At 34.3% G+C, this 22,245-nt stretch overlaps 1 protein-coding gene across 2 annotated transcripts in view; it reads right to left on the bottom strand.

Moving 5' to 3' along the window:
* Positions 1 to 22,245, bottom strand: part of LEMD3 (LEM domain containing 3) — a 78,944-nt gene that overhangs the window by 10,577 nt on the left and 46,122 nt on the right. For both annotated transcript variants that reach the window (XM_011929239.1, XM_011929240.1), the window contains exons 3-4: positions 21,360 to 21,426; positions 18,445 to 18,512 (exon numbers count right to left, since the gene is read on the bottom strand). In XM_011929239.1, the coding sequence (XP_011784629.1) occupies positions 18,445 to 18,512; positions 21,360 to 21,426 (135 nt within the window). The remainder of the gene's footprint in view (positions 1 to 18,444; positions 18,513 to 21,359; positions 21,427 to 22,245) is intronic.

The raw sequence follows: 22,245 nt of genomic DNA, 5'->3' as shown, positions 1-22,245 counted from the left end.
CCAATTATAAGATTTGAGCATTCAAGTAAAAAGTAGAATTTTGAAAAACTAGCATTCATCTTTGTGATCTGGACAACTTCACAATACTTGAAGACCTTTCCAATGAGATTTGTGTAACATTCACAAATGCAGTTTTTTGATATGGAATAATGAAATGTGACCAATGCATTTGAAAAATTCTGATTTTTATAAAAACCAATCATGCATATAACATCATGCATAGGTAAAAGATCCATTCAAAGTACAAAATAAACAAAAGGATTTTATGAGACAAGAGTACAAAAAGTTCACTGATACAGTTTGACATTCCACATTACAACTAACATTTAAGAAACTACTACTTATAGAGGTTTGGTATCATATCAAAGAAGAGCATCTATCTACAATTACCTGAAAAGGCAACTAAAATACTTTCCAATGTTTTGACTACGTATCAATGTAAGGCTGGATTTTAATGACGTACTTCAACTAAAACATCATGACAGGTTGAATACAGAAGCAGGTAAGAATCCAGTCTCCTTTTATTAAGCTACAAATTTAAGAGATTTATAAAATATGTAACAATGCCACTGTTCTCATTGAATGTTTTCATTCTGGAAAAGTCACTTTTCATAAAAATATATTATGTTAACATATAATAGATTCATTTTTCTTATTCTAAATACATAAATTTTTTTCCAGTTTTAATTTTTAATATAAACATGTATTTTTGTAATACATATTTACCATTAGAAAGTAAATATATCTTTCTAATATAAACAAAAACATATAAATATATATCTCCCACAAACAAAAGCCAGAGAGTCCTCAGTAATTACAGGGAACCAAAAAGTTTAAGAACTGCTATGTGTGGGTAGAGTATTTTTAAATTAAAATAGTAAAAATAAATGTGGTATCATACTACACATACTATTGTTCTATTTGCTTTTTTTCATGGAACAAAATATTGTGTCAATGTCAGTATACATAGAAAAAACCCTATTTTTTCAACAAAATAGTATACCATTGTATGATTATTCTACACTTTTAATCAACTCCTTATTAATGAACATTTAGAGTATATCCAGTTTTTAAAATTTATCAAATATAATACTGCTATAAACACCTTTACCATGTGCCAAGTACTATTTTAGAAACTAGAGGTGCAGCATAAACAACACAGTGAAAATTCCCTATGTTCATGGAGTTTGTATTATTAGTATGTCTTTATGTCCTTTTCGACCAAAAAATGAATTTATTTATTTTTTTTCTGAGACTGAGTCACGCTCTGTCAACCAGGCTGGAGGGTAGTGGTGCGATCTTGCCTCACTGCAACCTCTGTCTCCAGGGCTCAAGCAGAGTCTTGTGCCTTAGTCTCCCAGGTAACTGGGCTATTACAGGCATGTGCCACCACACCCAGCTAATCACTGTATTTTTAGTAGTAGCAGAGACAGGGTTTTGCCCTGTCGACCAGGCTGGTCTCAAACTGCTGGCCTCAAGTGATCTGCCTGCCTTGGCCTCCCAAAGTAGTGGGATTACAGGCGTGAGCCACCGTGCCTGGCTTATAGAGGAAAAAATGAATTTCTAAACACAGAAATAAAAAGTCATTAAAATCTCTCTTAAAAAGAGATTCTTCTAAGAAGTGCCCTATTGTATTTTATCAACAAATTCTTCAACAGCATTGGAAATTGTAAGGTTTTCATTTGATCAGTATAGTTTACTTCCTAATATAAAACTGATAAGTTATTCTAATGTATCAAATTTGCGAATGTAATACAAAGTTTTATAAAGCAGAACTAATCTTGTTAGGCATCATTACATGAAACTACTATTGGGATTTTTAAGATGGTGAAGAGGCCATCTGTCTTTTTAAGCTTGGGTGTTTATTATAGCATTTACAAATATCAAAAAATTGCAGACAATGTATTTAATGCTTGAAAAAAGGTTTATATATGAGATCATTTCAATGGATATTATGAACTTAGAAATAATCATGATGAGAGCTAAATAGCTATCTGCTTAAAAAAATAAAACTATGTTTAATTTATATATACAGTCATACCTCAGTATTCACAGAGGATTGGTTCCAGGATGCCCCATGGATACCAAAATCCACAGATGTTCAAGTTCCTGACATAATGCATAGTATTTGCATATAACCTATGCACATCATTCTTTATACTTTAAAACATTTCTAGATTACTTATAATACCTAATATAATGTAAATGAATATAGACAATTGTATTTTTTAAATCTGTGTTTTTTCCATTGTATTTTTTTTCTTTTTATTCCCAAAAAGATTTTTGATCCACAGTTGGTTAAATCCGTGGATGCAAAACCCATGTATACGTAGCACCAACTGTATTTATAATTATAAAAATATATGTACTCATATGAGTAGCATAAGAATGAGGATACAAGTCATTTTTATTCGCTTTAATATTGTATTAAAATATGTAATACAGTTACACAAAATAATTTCAGGCAATTAGTTTCAATTACTACTAGAAATCACTTTGTGTATAAATGAAAATCTACAAAGCAAGATTAATATAGGTTATCAGTGCAGCTGAAGACAGTATTATTGCATTTAGTTTTCTTTGTAATGTTGTCACTACCATACATTTTTAAAAAGGATTTTGTGTTCATTTGGTTCTTCAAAGACACAGATGTCACATAGTACCCTTCAAATACATGCATATATTAAAAATGAATGAAATAAATGTTGTATTTACTTGTACTTATATACATGCTATTCAGCTTGTATTACTATGATTTGCCTAGTATCATGGCATGCTTTGTATTACTACATATACTACTGGACAAGTTTAATCTAGTCTTTGAAGACTAGACTATAAGCATAAGTTTCAGGTAACATAAAAACAAACTCCCAAGGTTAATAGTTGCAAATTTTAAATATAAAAATTTTAGGAGGCTGACATTATAAATATTACTGTTCTCATCAAATATCCCTTAAAAATTAACAAGGACACCTACAGATCTAAAAAGCTAAGTACGAGGAGGAATGAAGGCCTTAAACCTCTTAGTTATAAAATAACAAGGGTAAGAAAAGACGATCTTTTGTTATTTTTCCTTTTTCTGTTTTCCTTTCCCTTGTTAATATCACTTGACATCCACTCACTATCTGGAATACAATGAAACCATGGAATGTTCATTTTATGGGTACACATTCTCAATAAACAATTGATTATTTAAAACCTCATTAAGGATTTAATAGGCTGAGGTCTAAAATATGCCATTATTTCCACAAATATATATATAGCATTCTAGAGTATTAGAAAAAGGAATTTTTATAAAAGCAAAAATTGAATTATTTGCTTATGCCAAATAGTTGATGCTAATACTGTAGCATACATAGCATACACCTGATTTTAACAGTTTAAACTGCTTTATTATTCACTTTTTATAGCCACCTGGAAAGCTGTGGGTACGGCAGGGGTTGGTCAACTTTTTCTTTTTTCCGTGAAGGGCCAGAGAGTAAATGCTTTAAGCGCCAGAGAGTAAACGCTTTAAGCTGTGCAGCCATATAAATTTCTTTCTTTTTTAAAAGCAAGCTTTAAAACTGTTGTAAAACCACAGCTCACAAGCCATACAAAAACAGGCAGGCTGGATCTGGCCCATAAGCCATGGCTTGCTAACCTCCGAGGTAAGGCATTCCAGCATCATAAAACAAACATTTTCCAATAACTGATGACAAAAATCAGGAGGAAACTAAGTTTTTAATTTTTAAGGCACAACTTTTATTACTATTGTTTATTACTATTTACTTATAGGCAAGAGCTCAGTCAGTATACCACTGACTGCTTCATGTAAATCTTTCTAAATTCGAAGTATATTTTCCCAAATCTTAAATCTAACACATGTGTGTACTCACGCATACCCCATGACCTCTCCCAAATGTAATTTTCAAAATAATGGGTCGAAAATGTGTATTTTAAAACCTGCATCAGATGCTCTGAACTTGGATTACAGTTTCCAAGTACAAAAATAATACTGTTTCATTAAATAAGGCAACAAAACTTTAGTTAGTAAGAAGGGAAAAAGGCATTGGTATAGGGAGAAATCAAGCAAGGACTAAAAACCTACTATGGATAGTTTATGAAACTGATAATTTACATAGTAATAGCTACGCAGCTTTCCAGCTGGTGAATATTCTAGTGAACTGTGAGATGATATACACTATACATCAGATGGCACCTTTTAAACTTAATTAAAATATAACACACAAGAATCCACAATACTGAATAGGATATCACTCCTGATTCAGTAAGAATTGTATGATCTTTCACCTGCTAGAATAACAGAAAAAAACATAGTCTTTAGAACCAAGTAGACCCAGGATCAGAGATCCTGGCTCCATTACAGATTAGCTATATGTACAACCTTAAATGGGACAAGTGAAAATATGCCACCTATTCAGATGTATCTACTTTGACCACCTTTTCCAATCCTAACCCTTAATAGCATCAGTCCATTGCCCACTCAATAGCCTGAGCTAAGGATTATGAATCCACTCCATCCATCTAAGAGGCAGAACAATATATAGAAAAGACCAAGTACTTTGGTTCTATTCCCAGTTCCATCACATAGTAGCTGGATACTCTAGTTATTAGCCCCTCTACGGTTTAGTTTCTTTATGAAATTGGTCTAATACCATCTATCTTGTTGGATCATTCTGAAATTAGAATTAACATATAGAAAGTACCACATTGTATTTTATAAACTTTAATTATTATCATAAAATTTCCCCCTCACTCCACTTCTCAGAACACTCATTTTTCCACACAGATTTTATTAACAGTAATTAGCATTCTAGGCCATAAAAGTCTATCCAGCCCCATAATTTGACACATTTGCAGCTGTCTACTTTCCTATTTTCTTCACAAATCTTAAACATATTCATCGTGTTAAAGGTTAAGCAGGTTTTGAAAGCAACCTAGGAACGTAACCCCCATTCATTACATCATTCCATAAAAAGTTATACAAAGTTACTACCATTTAACTTAAAAACCAACCATGTATTTTCATGGAAATATAAACTATGTATTTCTTAAATGTTCCACCAGAGGGACCTCTTAACTTTTCACAAATTAAAATAAGCTTTCAATATCAAAAACGAGTTTTTTAAAAAGCTCAAGAAGAGCACTGGAGTAGTTAGAAAAACAGTGTTTAAATTATTTAAATTAGTTATTAAGTTTATTAAATTTCCTCTGAAGAAGAAAATTGGATAAAGTAAGAATTAAACATAAATAATTAAATTCAAGAAAACAAAAACATGTTACTGAGGCTTATTCACTCATTTTCTCCATCAAACATTTACTGTATTTATTGTGCTTAAAATGTACTAGAAGTTGTGAAAAAATTAGCTTATACCTATAGGGGATCTACACATTCTTTGCTTTATTTATTCCTCAATCTAAAAATTAAATGTGTTGCTGGTGAAACTACAGTGCAAATATATGAAAATATGTAATAGATCTCTTTTTCCATAAGCAGAAGCCCCTCCACATAGATATTATAATCCTTGTTTGATACACCTTTGTAAAGAGTTTCCTCCATATTTATGCCAGAATATGGACAAAATAAAATAAAATAAAGGCTAGATTGTGCTAAAGCAGTTATTTCAAATTGGGAAGTAATACAGTAACATATATCAAAAGCATTTTTTAAAGTTTATGCTATTTGAACAAGTAATTTCCTTTTTAGGATTATTTCCTAAGAAATAGTAGAAAATTACTATATGCAAAGATTAGAGTGATTTCATAATACTGAAAAACCACAAACCAATAAAATAAAATCATATAATGAAATATTCAGTGATAGAAAACATTTTCAAAAACCGTTCAGTGATTTTTGAAATACACACAATAATTTCAAGGGAAAGACACATGAATATTTATAGTATAAAATATTTATAATAAAGTAATATTAGCTTTAGAAAAAAATTTATAATAATTAGAGGAAAATGGACCAAAAATTTGCCAGTTGTTATCCTTAGATAGTGAATTTGAAGCTTTTTTCCTTTCATTTTCCATATGAATTAAATAATGAGTGTTATTTATTTATTTCTTTATTTTTGAGACAGGATCTCACTCTGTTATCCAGGCTGGAGTGCAGTGGTACAATCAAGGTAATCCTCCCACCTCAGCCTCCTGAGGAGCTGGGACTACAGAGGGTCTACAGAGCCATGTACCACCACACCTAGCTATTAAAATTTTTTTTTTCTGTAGAGACAAGATCCCACTATGTTCCCCAGTCCAGTGTGCAACACTTGGGCTCACATGATCCTCCTGCCTTGGCCTCCCAAAGTGCTGAGATTATAGGTGTGAGCCACTGTGACTACCCAGTATTACTTAATTTTACGTTGAAAAAATGAGCATTATTAAAAATAGTACTTTAAGACTTTTATATAGACCTTAAAACTATATTTTTCAGGGGAAAAACCCTGTTTAAAGCTCTCTGTTTTGCTTTTGGCAGTACAAACTGCGTCTATGGTGATGACAAACCACAGCAGGTTTTATAGCATTTGAAAAACATGAAAAATGAGATTCCAAAAAGAAAAGGTAACAAAAACATACATAAACCTAACTATAAGAGTATTAACATTTTACATAAAATAATTCTTTAACCAATTAAGAATGAAATTAAATTAATCCACAATCTTATAAAAATATCCAACAGAAATTCTAATAAATTAAAATAAGACAAAATTGAATATGAAACATAAAATAACTCAAGATATAAAAATATTCTAAAGGCTACAGAGTTCACTGGAGAAAAAGCATTTAATATAATTTAACATCTCTTCATGATAACTCTCAACGAACTAGGTACTGAAGGACACAATAAAGGCCATATATGGCAAACCCACAGCCAACAGCATACTGAATGAGAAAAAGCTGAAAGCTTTCCCTATAGGAAATAGAATAAGACAACAGTGCCCATTCTCACCACTCTTATTTAACATAGTATTGGAAGTCCTAGCCAGAGCAATTAGGCAAGAAAAAGAAATAAAGGGCGTCCAAACTAGAAAGGAGAAAAATTCTCCCTATGTGCAGATGACATGATGTTAATGTAGAAAACCCTAAAAGTTCCACCAAAAACCTCTTAGAACTGATAAACAAATTCAATAAACTTGCAGGCAGAAAATCAATGCTCAAAATCAGTAACATATACCAACAAAAAACTAGCAGAGAAAGAAATCAAGAGAGCAGTTCTACTCACAATAGCTACAAAAATAAATAAATGAATAAAATACCTACAATTAAATTTAACCAAGAAGGTAAAAGATATCTAAGAAAAACCATAAAACACCAATAAAAAAGACATCCCATGTTCACGATTAGAAGATTATGAAAACAACTACACTACTAAAAATAATCTATAGATTCAATGCAATTCCTATCACAATACCACTGACATTCTTCACATAAGAAGAAAACAATTCTCAAGTTCATATGGAACTATGAACAGTCAAAGCAATCCTGAGCAAAAAGAACAAAGCTGGATGCATCACACTATAAAACCTCAAAACATACTACAAAGCTATAGTAAGCAAAACAGCATGGTACTGGCATAAAAGCAGACACACAGACCATCGGAACAGAATAAAGACCCCAGAAATAAATCTACATATTTACAGCCAACTGATTTTTGACATAGGTGCCAAGACCATTCACTGGGGAGAGGACAGTCTCTTCACTAAACAGTGCTGTGAAAACAGGCAGAATGAAACCAGCCTCCTTATTTCTCACCATACACAAAAACCAACTCAAAATGGATTAAATAATTTAAGACCTAAACTTATGAAAGTACTAAAAGATAATACAGGAGGAATGCTTCAGGACATTAGTCTGGACAAAGGTTTTTATGGAGAAGACACAAATGCAAAAATAAATGGGGTTATAGCAAAATAAAAGATTCTGCAGAGCAAAGGCTGCAACAGAGTGAAGAGACAACTAGTAGAATGGGAGACATTTGCAAACTATTCATCTGACAAGGGAATGATATCCAGAACACACAAGGAACTCAATGGGCAAACGAGCTTAACAGACATCTCTTAAAAGAAGACATACAAACAACCAACAGGTATATGAAAAAATGCCCAACATACTAATCATCAACGAAATGCAAATCAAAACCACAATGAGATATTCACTCACCCCAGTTAGAATTGCTAGCATCAAAAACACAAAAAACAACAAATGCTGGCGAGGATGCAGATAAAGGGGAACTCTTATCCACTGTTGGTGGAAATGTGAAGTACAGCCATTGTAGACAATAGTATGGTGGATCGACAAAAAATTAAAAATAGAACCACCATATGATCCAGCAATCTCACTACTGGGTATATATCCAAAGGAAACGAAATCAGTAAGTGAAAGAGGTATCTGTACTCTCATTTATTGCCACATTATTAACAATAATATGGAATCAACCTAAGCGCTCATTAACAGATGAATAAATAAAATGTGGTATATATACAAAGGAATATTATTCAGTCATAATAAAGAACAAAATTATGTGATTCACAGCAACACAAATGCACTTGAAGAACATTATGTTAAGTGAAATAAGCCAACCACAGAAAGACAAATACCATATGTTGTCACTTGTGGAAGACAAGTGAGTTAGAAGTCCAAGTTAAGGACTACTAAGAACTTGGCTTATTTTACCTTTGGGGAAGCTAAAAAGTTGATCTTGGGGAGGCAGAAGACAATAGTGGTTACTAGAGGCTAGAAAGTGGCAAAGTGGCAGGGGGAGGGGGTGTAGCCAGAGGTTGGTTAAACAAAATTATAACCAGGTAGGAGGAATAAATTCTAGTGTTCTACAACACTGCAAGGCAACTATAATTAAAAACAATTTATTATGTACTTTCAAATAGCTAAAAGAGCAATTTTTGAATGTTCCCAAAACAAATAAATTATAAATGTCTGAGGTGATGGCTATGCTAATTATCCCACTGGATCATTACACATTGTATACATGTATCAAAATATCACGCTATACTCCATAAATATGTACAATTATGTTAATTAAAAATAATAAAAGTGGCTGGGTGCAGTGGCTCACGCCTGTAATCCCGGCACTTCGGGAGGCCAAGGTGGGTGGATCACGACGTCAGGAGATCGAGACCATCCTGGCTAACACAGTGAAACCCTGTTTCCACTAAAAATACAAAAAAAAATTAGCCAGGTGTGGTGGCGGGTGCCTGTAGTCCCAGCTACTCGGGAGGCTGAGGCAGGAAAATGGCGTGAACCCTGAAGGCGGAGCTTGCAGTGAGCTGAGATCGTGCCACTGCACTCCAGCCTGAGCAACAGAGCAAGACTCCATTTCAAAAAATAATAAGAAGAAGAAAACAAAAAAAGTTACAGTTCATTAATAACTTCTTTTTTAAGTAGATATAAGCAGTTTCCAACTTAACTCATGCAAGGGTGCTTCCAGTAACTTCTTTGCTGCCAGTCTCTAGTAGAACTAATCTTATACTCTACTGCTGCCTGGCTTAGACTTTGACTTACCCCAAACCCACGTCTGTGCCCCTTCTTTTTAGCATGTACGATTACTGACCCGCAGCTACAAGAAAATGGTTGGGAGAAGTGAAAAAGAGGTTAATAATTCTGCATCAATCCCTGCCTCTTCCTCAGTTCTACCTTAATTACTAGTCAGGCCCTATCTTGTCCCCAGACCCTATCCCATTTCTTCAGTCCTTCAAACACAATCCAGTCAGTCCTTTTATCCATGGGTTCCACATCCATGGATTGAAATACTGAATAGAGTCAATACAGTCTATCATGAATCAAAAATATTTGGGAAAAAAACAGATGATTATGTCTGCATTAAACTTATACAGTCTTTTTTTTTTTCCTTATTATACCCTAAACCAGCGGTGTCCAATTTTTTGGCTTCCCTTGGCCCCATTGGAAGAACTGTCTTGGGCCACACATAAAGTACATTAACAATAGCTGATGAGCCAAAAAAAAAAAAAAATCGCAAAAATTCTCATGTTTTAAGAAAGTTTACAAATTTTTGTTAGGCCGCATTCAAAGCCGTCCTGGGCTGGGAGTTGGACAAGCTTGCCCTAAACGATACAGTATAATAATACCTATTTATATACCATTTACATTGTATTATCAGTAATCTAGAGAAGATTTAAGGTATATAGCAGGATATGCATAGGTTATACGTAAATACTACAGTATTTTATATAAAGGGCTTGAGCATCTACAAATTTTTGTGTCCATGGGGTCCTGGAAGTAATCCCCAGATACCAAGGAAGAATTAATTATATTAAATATGCCTTAAGAGTCTCAGGATTCTTCTGAAAAGCAAATGAAACTTGCTTCAGGAATTTATGACCAATCATAACACAGATCTGTGGTTTACCTCTCAGAGATCAAATCTCAGAGGTTTAACTACATAACAAAAAGAAAATAGGAAAGAAACACTGAATGGAATAAGACAGTCCTACTATTAGAAGTAAAAACCCATTCAATTATTTTATAAGGAACAGTTTGCTTGCTTTGGATTCCCACTATGCCTTTCTTCATGGAATATTTTATTCTATGTTTCCTTTAGCCTCTTCAATCCAATCCCTTTTTTTGCCTGCACCCTGACATTCGTCCATCCCATAACACTGAGCCCTATAATCATAACTCCTTCTTAGTCAAGATCTTTTTGAATTCTGATTCTTTAACTGTCTAGTCTATTAGCTATTACACTATCCATAAATTTTACTGTCATTAATGCTCTCATCTAGGTCAAAATTGAAAATAAAGACAACAAACAACCTTAAGCAAAATTTCTATGGCATGTTATTAGAGATTACTCGCTAGAGTGGCACTGATTTAATTAGAAAACACAGAAACTGAGTTTATTGGGAAGCTACTATAATCATCAGGCACTGAGCTAGGCATTTTATATACTCAAGCCTCCCAACAACTTTGACAGGTATTAACAGCAGCCCCACATTCACAAAGAAACGGGTTCAGAAAAGTTAAAGAGACTGCCAAAATGCAATAGCTTCTACTGGCAGTGCCAGAATTTGACTCCAGATATAATCTCATTATTATACTGTCTTAGGATCTTTTTGGTACCTACATATAAGTCATGCATTAAGTTAAAAACTCAGTCAATATTTCTCTTTGTTGACAAGCATATCACAGGAGACTATTACCAAAACTTTGCTGAAAGCCTTAAAACATATACTACATTTTTAATTTTTAAAAAGTGGAGGAGTGACATCAGCAAGATGGCAGAATGGGAAGCCCCAGACCCTCCTTCCCTCAATGAGACACTGATTCAACAAAAATACATGGACCAATTCCATTTAAGAAAAATCCAGATATTAGTTAAAAGGTTCCTGCACCTAGGCAAGCATAAAACCACCTGTATCAAAGCTGTTATGAAAATTCATGTCACTCACTTCCCAGACACTCCCATCACCCTACAGGGCAGTGCAAATAGAGAGGAAACTGCCAACTCGTGGCTTCCCCCTCAGAAGGAAAACAGAAGACTAGAATATACATCTAATGGTCTAACTTTTGGAGGCAACTGGTTTCTGTCATGTCTGAATCTAACAGTTGAAAGACACCAAGTTAAGGACTACTAAGAACAAAGGCAACAGCACTCACTCACCATTGTCCCTACCCCCAGCTCGGCATGAAGAAAGTTGAGAAAAACCCCAACTGTTGGCTTCTCCCTGAGGAGGAAAAAAGTTAGACATGCATCCAAAGTTCTGACTTCACAGAGGCAGGGAGCGTTGCCTGGCTGTCTTCTGCCTCACCTGATTCAAAATGCTGACAGGACTTAGTATACTCTAGATACCTGGGGGCCCCTATGAAGAAAAAGGAGCTGGGCCGGGCACAGTGGCTCACGCCTGTAATCCCTGCACTTTGGGAGGCTGGGGAGAGTGGATCACAAGTTCAGGAGATCGAGATCATCCTGGCTAACATGGTGAAACCCCGTCTCTACTAAAAATACAAAAAATTAGCCGGGCATGGTGGCGGGCACCTGTAGTTCCAGCTACTTGGGAAGCTGAGGCAGGAGAACCGCTTGAACCAGGGTGGCAGAGGTTGTAGTGAGCTGAGATCGTGCCACTGCACTCCAGCCTGGGCAACAGACCGAGACTCTGTCTCAAAACAAACAAACAAAATAGTTGGATAGCTTATGGCAGCTCCAGATAATCTACAGACACCAGGGATAATCTACAGATATCAGGGATCAAAAGATTATAAACTATGAGAAAATAAACCAGCAAAACTTCTCTAATTGGAAATTCACACACAAAAGTCCAGAGAGGACACAACCACAACCACAGAAAAGATATGTAAGAAACCCAGAATCTCTACACAGACATATTGGTAAAAGACTTTCCCTGCACAAAGTCTACAAAGGTGGCTGGGTTTTTTTTTTTTTTTTTTTTCCTGTTGTTGTTAAATGCATGAATCCCAACACAAAGTAACAAGGCACATGAAGAACCACAAAAATACAGTCAATCAAAGAAACAAAACACACTTCCAAAACATATCTGAAAGAAGTAGAAGTCTAAGAATTACATGACAAAGAATTCAAAAAAAGCCATCATAAAGATACTCAACAAGATCAGGAAAACAATGCATGAACCAAGTAAGAATATCAACAAAGAGACAGAAAATATTTTTAAAACCCAGAAATTTTGGAGCTAAAGAATAACTGAATTTAATAATGCATTAGAGGGGTTCAAGAGCAGACTGGATCAAACAGAAGAAAGAATCAGCAAACTCAAAGAAGGTAACCTGGATGCTGCCTAGCAATGCAAAAGCATATGAAAATATAAAGCTTGCTGATAAAGGTAAATATATAGACAAAATCAGAATACTGTAACACTGTAATGGTGGTATGTAAATCACTTAATTGTGATATACAATTTAAAAGACAAAAGTGTGAAAAACTTTATAAAAATATGTTGATGATACACAACATGCAAAGATGTAATCTGTGACATCAATAATATAAAAAATGAAGACAGATATAAGTAGAGACTTTCCATGTGACTAAAGTTAAGGTGTTATCAGGTTAAAATATCATTGTGAATATAAGATGATTTATATAAGCCCCAATAGTAACCACAAATGCCTACAAAAGACACATAAAAGAAAACAAGAAAGAGATCACAGCTTGTCACTACAAAAAAAAAAGACAGACAAAAGAGTAAGAAATGAAAAAGGGGACAAAAAAAGCTATAATACAGAGAGAAAATATTTAATAAAAAAGGCAATATAAGTCCTTCCCTATTAGTAATTACTTTAAATGTAAATGGACTAAACTCCCAAATCAAAACACACTGAGTGGCTGAATGAATAAAAAAAAAACCCTCCAATTTTATCATGTATACACCTTAGATTTAAGGACACACACAGGCTGGCAGCCAAAAGATGAAAAAAGATATTCTATGCAGATAATAACTAAAAAAGAGTAGGGGTAGTCATACTCATATTAGACAAATTGTTGATTTAAAGGCAACATGGTGAGATCCTGTCTCTACAAAAAGTTTAAAAATTAGCTGGGTGTGGTAGCATGTGTCTGTAGACCCGGTTACTTGGGAAGCTGTGGTAGGAGGATCACTTGAGCCCAGGAGTTTGAGATTGCAGTAAGCTATGATCTCACCATTGCACTGAAGCCTGGGTGACAGGCCTAGACTCTGTCTCAAAAAAAAAAAAAATCATCACATGAGACAAGGAAGGACATTCATTATATAAATGACAAAGGAGTCAATTCATCTGGAAGATTTAACAATTCTAAATATGTATGTATCCCACATTAGAGTACTTGATTATATGAAGCGAACAATGACAAAAGTGAAGGGAGAAATTACAGCAACACAATAGGATGTTTCAATACCCCTCTTTCAATAATGAATAGAAGATCAATAAGGGAGCAGAAGACTTGAACAACGATTACAGATCAAATGGATCTAACAGAAATATACAGAAAATTCCATCCAACAGGAGTAGAATACACATTCTTATCAAGTGCACATGGAACATTCTCCAAATTAGGTCATATATTAGACCACAAAAATCTTAACATATTAAAGATGACCGAAATCCTACCAAGTATCTTTTCACACCACAATGACATGAAACTAAAAATCAAGAGCAGAGAAAAACTGAGAAATTCACAAATATATGTAAATTAAACAACATTCTCCTAGAACAAGCATTGGGTCAAAGCAGAAATCAAAAGAAAAATTATAAATTTATTAAGATTAAAAAAATAAAAAACACAACCTAACAAAATTTATGAGAAGCAGTAAAAGCGATACCAAGAGAGAGGTTTACAGTGATAAGCCTATGTTAAAAAAAAAAAAAAAAAAACTCAAATGAGAAATCTAACTTTACATCTCAAAGAACTAAAAAAAGAACATACTAAGCCTAAGGTTAGCAGAAGGAAGGAAATATAAATTAAATAGAGAATTTAATGAATCAACAAAACTGAGAGTTGGTTTTTCGAAAAGATCAAAATTGACAAACCCTTAACTAGACTAAGAAAAAAATCAGAATTCATTTCTGAGTTTATTATCTATTTTATTAAAGAAGAATTAATGCCAATCCTATTCAAATTTTTCCAAAAAACTGAAAAGGAGGAAACACTTCCAAACTCATTTTATGAGGCCAGCATTACTCTGACACCAAAGCCAGACAATGATACTGTAAGAAAATTACAGACTAAAATCCCTGAGATACAAAAATCCTCAAAAATCCCTAGCAAACTGAATTCAAAAGCACATGAAAAGGGTCACACACCAGGATCATATACCTCAGACACAAAGATGGTTCAACATACAAAAATCAAAATTGAGTATGCCACATTAATAGAACAAAGGATTAAAATCACATGATCATCTCAATAGATTCAGAAAAAGCATTTGATAAAATTTAATATCCTTTCATGATAAAACCATTTAATAAAGAGGAATAGAAGGAAATTATCTCAACACATTAAAGGTCATACATGGAAACCCTTAGCTAATATACTCAATGGTGACAAACTGAGATTTTCCTGGCCAGGCACGGTGGCTCACGCTTACAATCCCAGCACTTTGGGAGGCTGAGGTGGGTGGATCACCTGAGGTCAGGAGTTCAAGACCAGCTTGGTCAACATGGTGAAACCCCATCTCTACTAAAAATACAAAAAAATTAGCCAGGTGTGGTGGTACACACCTGTAATCCCAGCTACTCAGGAAGCTGAGACACATGAATCACTTGAGTCCAGGAGGTGGAGGTTGTAATGAGCAGAGATCATGCCACTGCACTCCAGCCTGGGCGACAGAGTGAGATTCTGTCTCAAGAAAAAAAAAAAAATATTTTCCTGTAAGATCAGGAAGAAGGCCAGGGTAGCTATTTTTCCCATCTCTATCTGTCATAGCACTAGATATCCTAGCCAGAGCAATTAGACAAGAAAAAGAAATAAAAGACATCCAAATTAGAAGGAAGTAAATTTATCTCTCTAAACAGGTGACATAATCTTATACACAGAAAGCCCTAAAGATTCCACCAAAAAAATCTTGTTAGTTGGCTGGGTGCGGTGGCTCATGCCTGTAATCCCAGCACTTTGGGAGGCCAAGGCAGGAGGATAACTTGAGTCAAGGAGTTTGAGACCAATCTGGGCAACACAGTAAGACCCCTATCTCTACTTAAAAAAAAAAAAAAATATATATATATATAGTTAGGATAAATAAAGTCAGATAAGTTGGAAGATATAAAATCAATATACAAAAATCAGTTACATTTCTATACACTAACAACAATCAATCTAAAAGGAAGTTAAGAAAATAATCCCATTTACAATAGCATCAGAAAGATTTAGATATTTAGGAATAAACTTTACCAGGGAGGTGAAAGACTTATACACTGAAAACTACAAAAAAAAAAAGCTGAATGAAATAAAAGACACAAATAAATAGAAAGACATCTCATGTTTGTGAACTGGAAGACTTAATATTACTCAAATTACTATACTACCCAAAGCAATACAGCAATACAAAATCCCAAAAGTGTTTTTTGCAGAAATAGAAGACATAATCCTAATATCCATATGGAACCACAAAGGCCTCACGCTGACTTTAAAACATATGACAAAACTACAGTAATCCAAACAGTATAGTAGTAGCATACAAACAGACATAAATGGACCAGTGGAACAAAACAGAGAACCAGAAATAAAGCCACTGATGTATGATCCAACAATCTTCTACAAGGGCGCCAGACTATGCAATGGAGAAATGACAATCTCTTCAATACATGGTGCTAGGAAAACTGGATTTCCACATGCAAAAGAATCAAACTGGACCTTTATCTTACACCATACACAAAAATCAACTCCAAATGGATTAAAGACTTAAATGTAAGACCTGAAACTATAGAACTCCTTGAAGAAAACATAGAAGAAAAGCTTCTTGATGTTGATACAGGCAATAATTTCTTGGACATGACACCAAAAGCATAGGCAACAAAAGCAAAAATAGAAAAATGTGCAGTAAAAGAAACAGTGAAAGAGTGAAAAAGTAACCCATGGAATGGGAGAAAATATTTGCAAACCATGTATCTGACAAGGGGTTAACACACAAAATGCGTAAGAAACCCCTACAATTCAAAAACAAAATAAATAACTGAATTTAAAAATCAGCAAAGAACTTGAACAGCACTTCTCCAAAGAAGATATACAAATGGTCAACAGATAGGGTATTATATATATGTTGCATATATGCTATATATTCACACAGATGTATATGTATATAAATGGTATATGAAAAGATGTTCAACATCAGTAATCATTAGGGAAACACAAATCGAAAACACAGTGTGCTATAAGGCAAATAAATGGTAAGGATGTGGAGAAACTGGAATCCTACTATACTATTGGAGGGAATGTAAAATAGTACAGTCAGTATGAAAACAGTGTGGAGGTTCCTCAAAAAATAAAAAGCTGAACTACCATATTATCTATCAATCCCACTTCTAGGTATTTGTCTAACAGAATTAGAAGTAAAGTCTCAAAGAAGTATTTGCATTGCCATGTTCATTGATGAATTATTCACAATAGCCAAGAGGTGGAAACAATCTAAAAGCCCATAAACATGACTGGATAAAGAAAATATGCGTATACATACAATGAAATGCTACTCAGCCTTAAAAAATGAAGGAAATACTGTCATGTTACAATATGGATAAAATTTGAAGACATTATGCTAGGGGAAATAAGCCAGTTACAGAACAAAAATTGCAGGATTCAACTTACATGAGGTATCTGTTAATCACACTGATGGAGGTAGAAAGTAAAATGGTGGTTGCCAGGGATATGGGGCAGAGGAAAATGGGGACCTGCCATGCAATGGGTATAGAGTTTCAGTCATACAAGATGAAGAAGTTCTAGAGATTTGCCGTACAAGAATGCACATATAGTTGTACTGTATACTTAAAAATATGTTAATAGATTTTATGTTATGTATTTTTTACCACAATTTTAACAAGGGAATGGGAGGCATGAAATTCGTATGGCATGACTTGTCCACATTCAAATGCCAGCCACCTTCCAGGGATCAACATTTCCATTTGCAAGAACTCATATCTTTATGAAATTATCTTTATGGAACTGGACTGACAACAAGCTTTCCTATATGGTTTTCAAATTCCACTTTTCGCTTCTGAGAAATCAGAATGACATTTATTCATCTTTAATCTTCTAGTACCTTTCCTTTCATTAAGATTTTCCAGAAATTATTTACAGTAGTTTAGAAAATTCAACAGCAAGTTCTCTTAGTATTCTGAGAAGAAACTGATCTGGGACAGAAGATTTTCAATAAATGGTTAGATGTTTACCTGCTTTCTTATATGCTACTACTCAGCTATCTCAATTTCCCTCTGACCAATGTTTCTTTGTACCCTTTCCAAATTAATATGCATTCTCTCATAGAGAGTGTTCTAAAACAAACTAAAAAAAATTGAACAGGTGGCTCACGCCTGTAATCCCAGCACTTTGGGAGGCCGAGACATGCGGATCACTTGAGGCCAGTAGTTTGAGACCAGACTGGCCAACATAGTGAAACCCCATCTCTACCAAAAATACAAAAAACATTAGCTGGGCGAGGTGGTGGGTGCCTGTAATTCCAGCTACCTGGGAGGCTGAGGCAGGAGAACTGCTTGAACCCAGATTGTGAACGTTGCAGTGAGTCAACATCAGCCATTGCACTCCAGCCTGGGGAACAAGAACGAAACTCTGTCTCACAAAAAAAAAAAAAAAGTTGCACAATTTCACTTTCTCATAACTGCTCATATTACACCAAACAGTAGGTCCAAGCTTTTAACAGTACAATTAAAATAATCAAATATATGATTCTTGTAAGTAGCAATGATTTATATAATTTTTAAAAATATAGCTATTAAAATTCTAATATCACTGCTTACTTTTAAATACGCAGCTGCCTCTTGAACAGAAAGCGTTCTTTGACTAGAACTGCCACATTCATGATCTCCTGGAAAGATTAGCATATTATTAATTTTGAATCAGTACTCTCTTAAACACAAGAAAACAAACAATTAATTCAAATATTTTATATATTACACAATTATAGGTTATATTATTATAATCAGTAAACAAAGAACATGAACAATATTATTTATACTTTCTAGAAGAGATTCCAGTAAGAATATAAACAAAGAAATTCCAGTAAGAATATAAACAAACAACTACCCTTACATTAACCACAACTTTTAAATGCATTTCAGTCCAAACCGGAACATATCTTTTTCTTATAGTCCCAACTAAATTGTAAGCTGTTATAGGAACTATGTCACACTGATGCCTATCCGCAGATCTTGGCACACAAGACGCCCTCCAGAAATATGTATTATTCCTAAAAGGGAAAAAATTCAGCAAATTCACTGTGCTAACTTAATTTACACATCTATTCTTAAAGCTAATCATTTAAAGGTTCAAGTAAGTTTGAATTTATTAATGAATTAAAGTATGTGCATTTTCAGAGTATAACTAATCCTATCTTTAGCAAGGGGTGTACATGCCTTAGAAATTGTTATAACATAGCCAGGTGTGGTGGTATGCATCTGTAGTCCCAATTATTCGGGAAGCAGAGGCGAGAAGACAGCTTGACTCCAGGAATTTGAAGCTGCAGTAAGCTGTGATCACCCTACTTCACTTCAGCCTGAGTGACAGAAAAGATCTTGTCTCAAAAAAATCTTTAAAAAAAAAATTGTTATAACAGATCAACAGGGAAATCAGGTACAAGTTTCCACCTATGATCTGGTTTCTACAAAGGGATGTGCTACATATAAATCATTGGAAAACTACATTTATCTTTTATTTTCATTGTTGATAAGAAGAGAATTCAGAGCTTTTTCTTTAGACTGTAAGTGGTTATTAGAAATAAATTATCCTCATATTGAACTCCAATTGTCACGTTTTCCCTTCCCTGTGTCTTCCAAGTAGTTAAAAAAACTTTTGTTAACATGAAAGTAGAATAATTAAAGTAAAATCCTTGGCAAATGTTTCTAAAATAAAAGTAGCCATTTTTTTTTTTTTTTTTTGAGACGGAGTCTCGCTCTGTCGCCTGGGCTGCTGGGCTGGAGTGCAGTGGCCGGATCTCAGCTCACTGCAAGCTCCGCCTCCCGGGTTTACGCCATTCTCCTGCCTCAGCCTCCCAAGCAGCTGGGACTACAGGCGCCCGCCACCTCGCCCGGCTAGTTTTTTGTATTTTTTAGTAGAGACGGGGTTTCACCGTGTTAGCCAGGATGGTCTCGATCTCCTGACCTCATGATCCGCCCGTCTCGGCCTCCCAAAGTGCTGGGATTACAGGCTTGAGCCACCGCGCCCGGCCCAAAAGTAGCCATGTTCTTATTTCAGTTTTGTTCAAGTAATCATTTTAATATCAGTAGCCATAAAAAGGGGAGAAGTACCTGTTAAATGAACAAGTCTTGAAAGTTTATTAGTGCATCCTCAGAGATGCAGATCCCACAGATTTAGAGCAGAGGTCTGCAAATTACAGCCCATGGGTCAAATCTGGCCTACTGCTGGTTTTTATAAATGAAGTTTTCTCGGAATACAGCCAAGCTCATTCACTTATGTAGTATTTATGGCTGCTTTCATGGTATAACATAACTGAGTGGTTATGACAGAGGCAAACTAACCTACAAAGCCTAAAATATCCACTATCTGGCCCTTTACAGCAAAAAAGCTTGCTTACCCTTACTCAAGGGGAAGGAATCTTATCTTTAAAAGCACACCAGATTATGCTGATTTAGCTGGCCATTAACCATACTTGATAAAACAATGCTACAGAGACACCTGTAGAAGCTTGTGTTAGCAACATCCCTGGCTAGCACAACTAGCATATACTTAACCTATCTCTGAGTGCTACAGTATACCAAATAAATGTCATTAGCGTGCAGTGTGTGAATAACAATCAAAGCAAAGAAGGCTTTTGGCAATATAATACAGAATTAAAGGCTTAAAAAGTTGACCAGAATTAAGCACCTAATGGACAAAACATAGATAGATGAGAGAATGGGAAACTGTCAGGATCCTAAATACTTCCATTCAACCAGAGACGTTCCATATTTACCTATAGGTTGCTACCAATAATCTGGTTTACACAAAAGATCTGCTACATAGAAAAGTTTGAAAACTGCATTTTTCTTTTCTTATGACTGCTTACAAGAATCCAAGTCTCTTCTTTCAGATTATATGTAAAATAAAAAAAAAAGAACTAAAAAAAGGTAATAGATAAGCTGCTACTGCAGTTTATATGTGCTAAACTTGATACCAATTCATCTATAATAAATTATTCCAATTTCAGACAAGCTCACTACCTTAGAGCTCTCAAAGAATTGCTATGAGCAGAATACGAGGAAAATGCAATGAATCAGGAGAGAAAATTGCAGGAGAATAAATTTACTTTATCCAACAGAATGATACCTATACAACCAATAAAAGATAATCTGCATTTGTATATTTAATCTAATATTTTAGTTAATTCATTGCTTACCTAATTCCTCTGATACTTAAGCCTTCAGGATTTTTTGTTACTATTAATGCAATAAAGAATTTGATCAACTTTATAACTATATAATATATATAAATATGTATATATATATTACCTCTAATACAGATGGAAGACAGGAAAAAAGCCTTGATTAAATACACATGTAAAAATCAAAAATCACTCTGTATAGATAGGTAATATAAACTTCTAAAGAAAAATATTCCACAAATATAACACTGGACTTGGAAAAAGATTTTCTACTAATAACATGCTACATACATTTTTCAAAACATTCTTAGCAACTACAAAAGTTAAAACAATTACCTGCAAGCTGTGCCAATCGATCATGAAGCTTATACAATGTGTTCATCATAAGACTTTTTTCACTTTCCTAAAATGAAAAGAAGTTATTATGAAATACCCAATTCCAAGAAAAAAAATACACCAAATAATTCTTATTCAAAAACAAAAAGCAGTAAATTTAAAATCATAGAAGCCACACAATCTAAAAGACAAATTCATATTTAAGTAATGGGCACCATATTTTTAAGAAACCTTAATCTAAGACTCTATTGCTCTAAATATTCCACTTTCTGGAGAATGATTTAAAAATTGGCATAAGGTTAGTGCTGAAAAAGGTCTCACAGACAATAAACTCCATCAGTCACCAAAGCAATGTTCCCAATCCCCCTCTATACAATGTTTTCTTATGTAAACTGCTCATATGAGACTGTTTTCTTCATCAAGACTGCCCTTCATGTCTTGTTTTAATCTAACTCAACCACATAAAACTAAGGGAATGAGGTGCCCCTATATAAACTTATGAACCATTAAAATGAAACAAACATTCAACAAACATCTACTAGGAGTTAAGAACTGTTCTCTCAGCAAAGCAAGAGACCCAGTGAACAAGATGGTTCCTGTTCTCCAGGGCAAAAGACATTAAATGTTATATAACAACTATAGAGTAATACAGAAGATTATCTTCCCTCCTCCTTCTGTAAATACAGAGGAAGGGAAGGAGGGAAGAGAATCTATCGAACAGAATATTTGAGTTTGGTTACAAAGGAAAAAATAACAGATCAGCATTCTAGGCAATGAGAAAGACCCTTAGCAAGGGCATGAAGGTATGAAAGCATTGGTTATATTTCTTACATAACCAGTAGCCTAGTTTGATTCTGCAAACTACTAGAAAAGTTGTTTAGTATTA

The sequence above is a fragment of the Colobus angolensis genome, unplaced genomic scaffold, assembly GCF_000951035.1.
Source record: "Colobus angolensis palliatus isolate OR3802 unplaced genomic scaffold, Cang.pa_1.0 Scaffold80, whole genome shotgun sequence".
NCBI lineage: Eukaryota > Metazoa > Chordata > Mammalia > Primates > Cercopithecidae > Colobus > Colobus angolensis.
The sequence above is the reverse complement of the archived record's forward strand: the minus strand, read 5'-3'. Positions and strand labels throughout refer to the sequence as shown.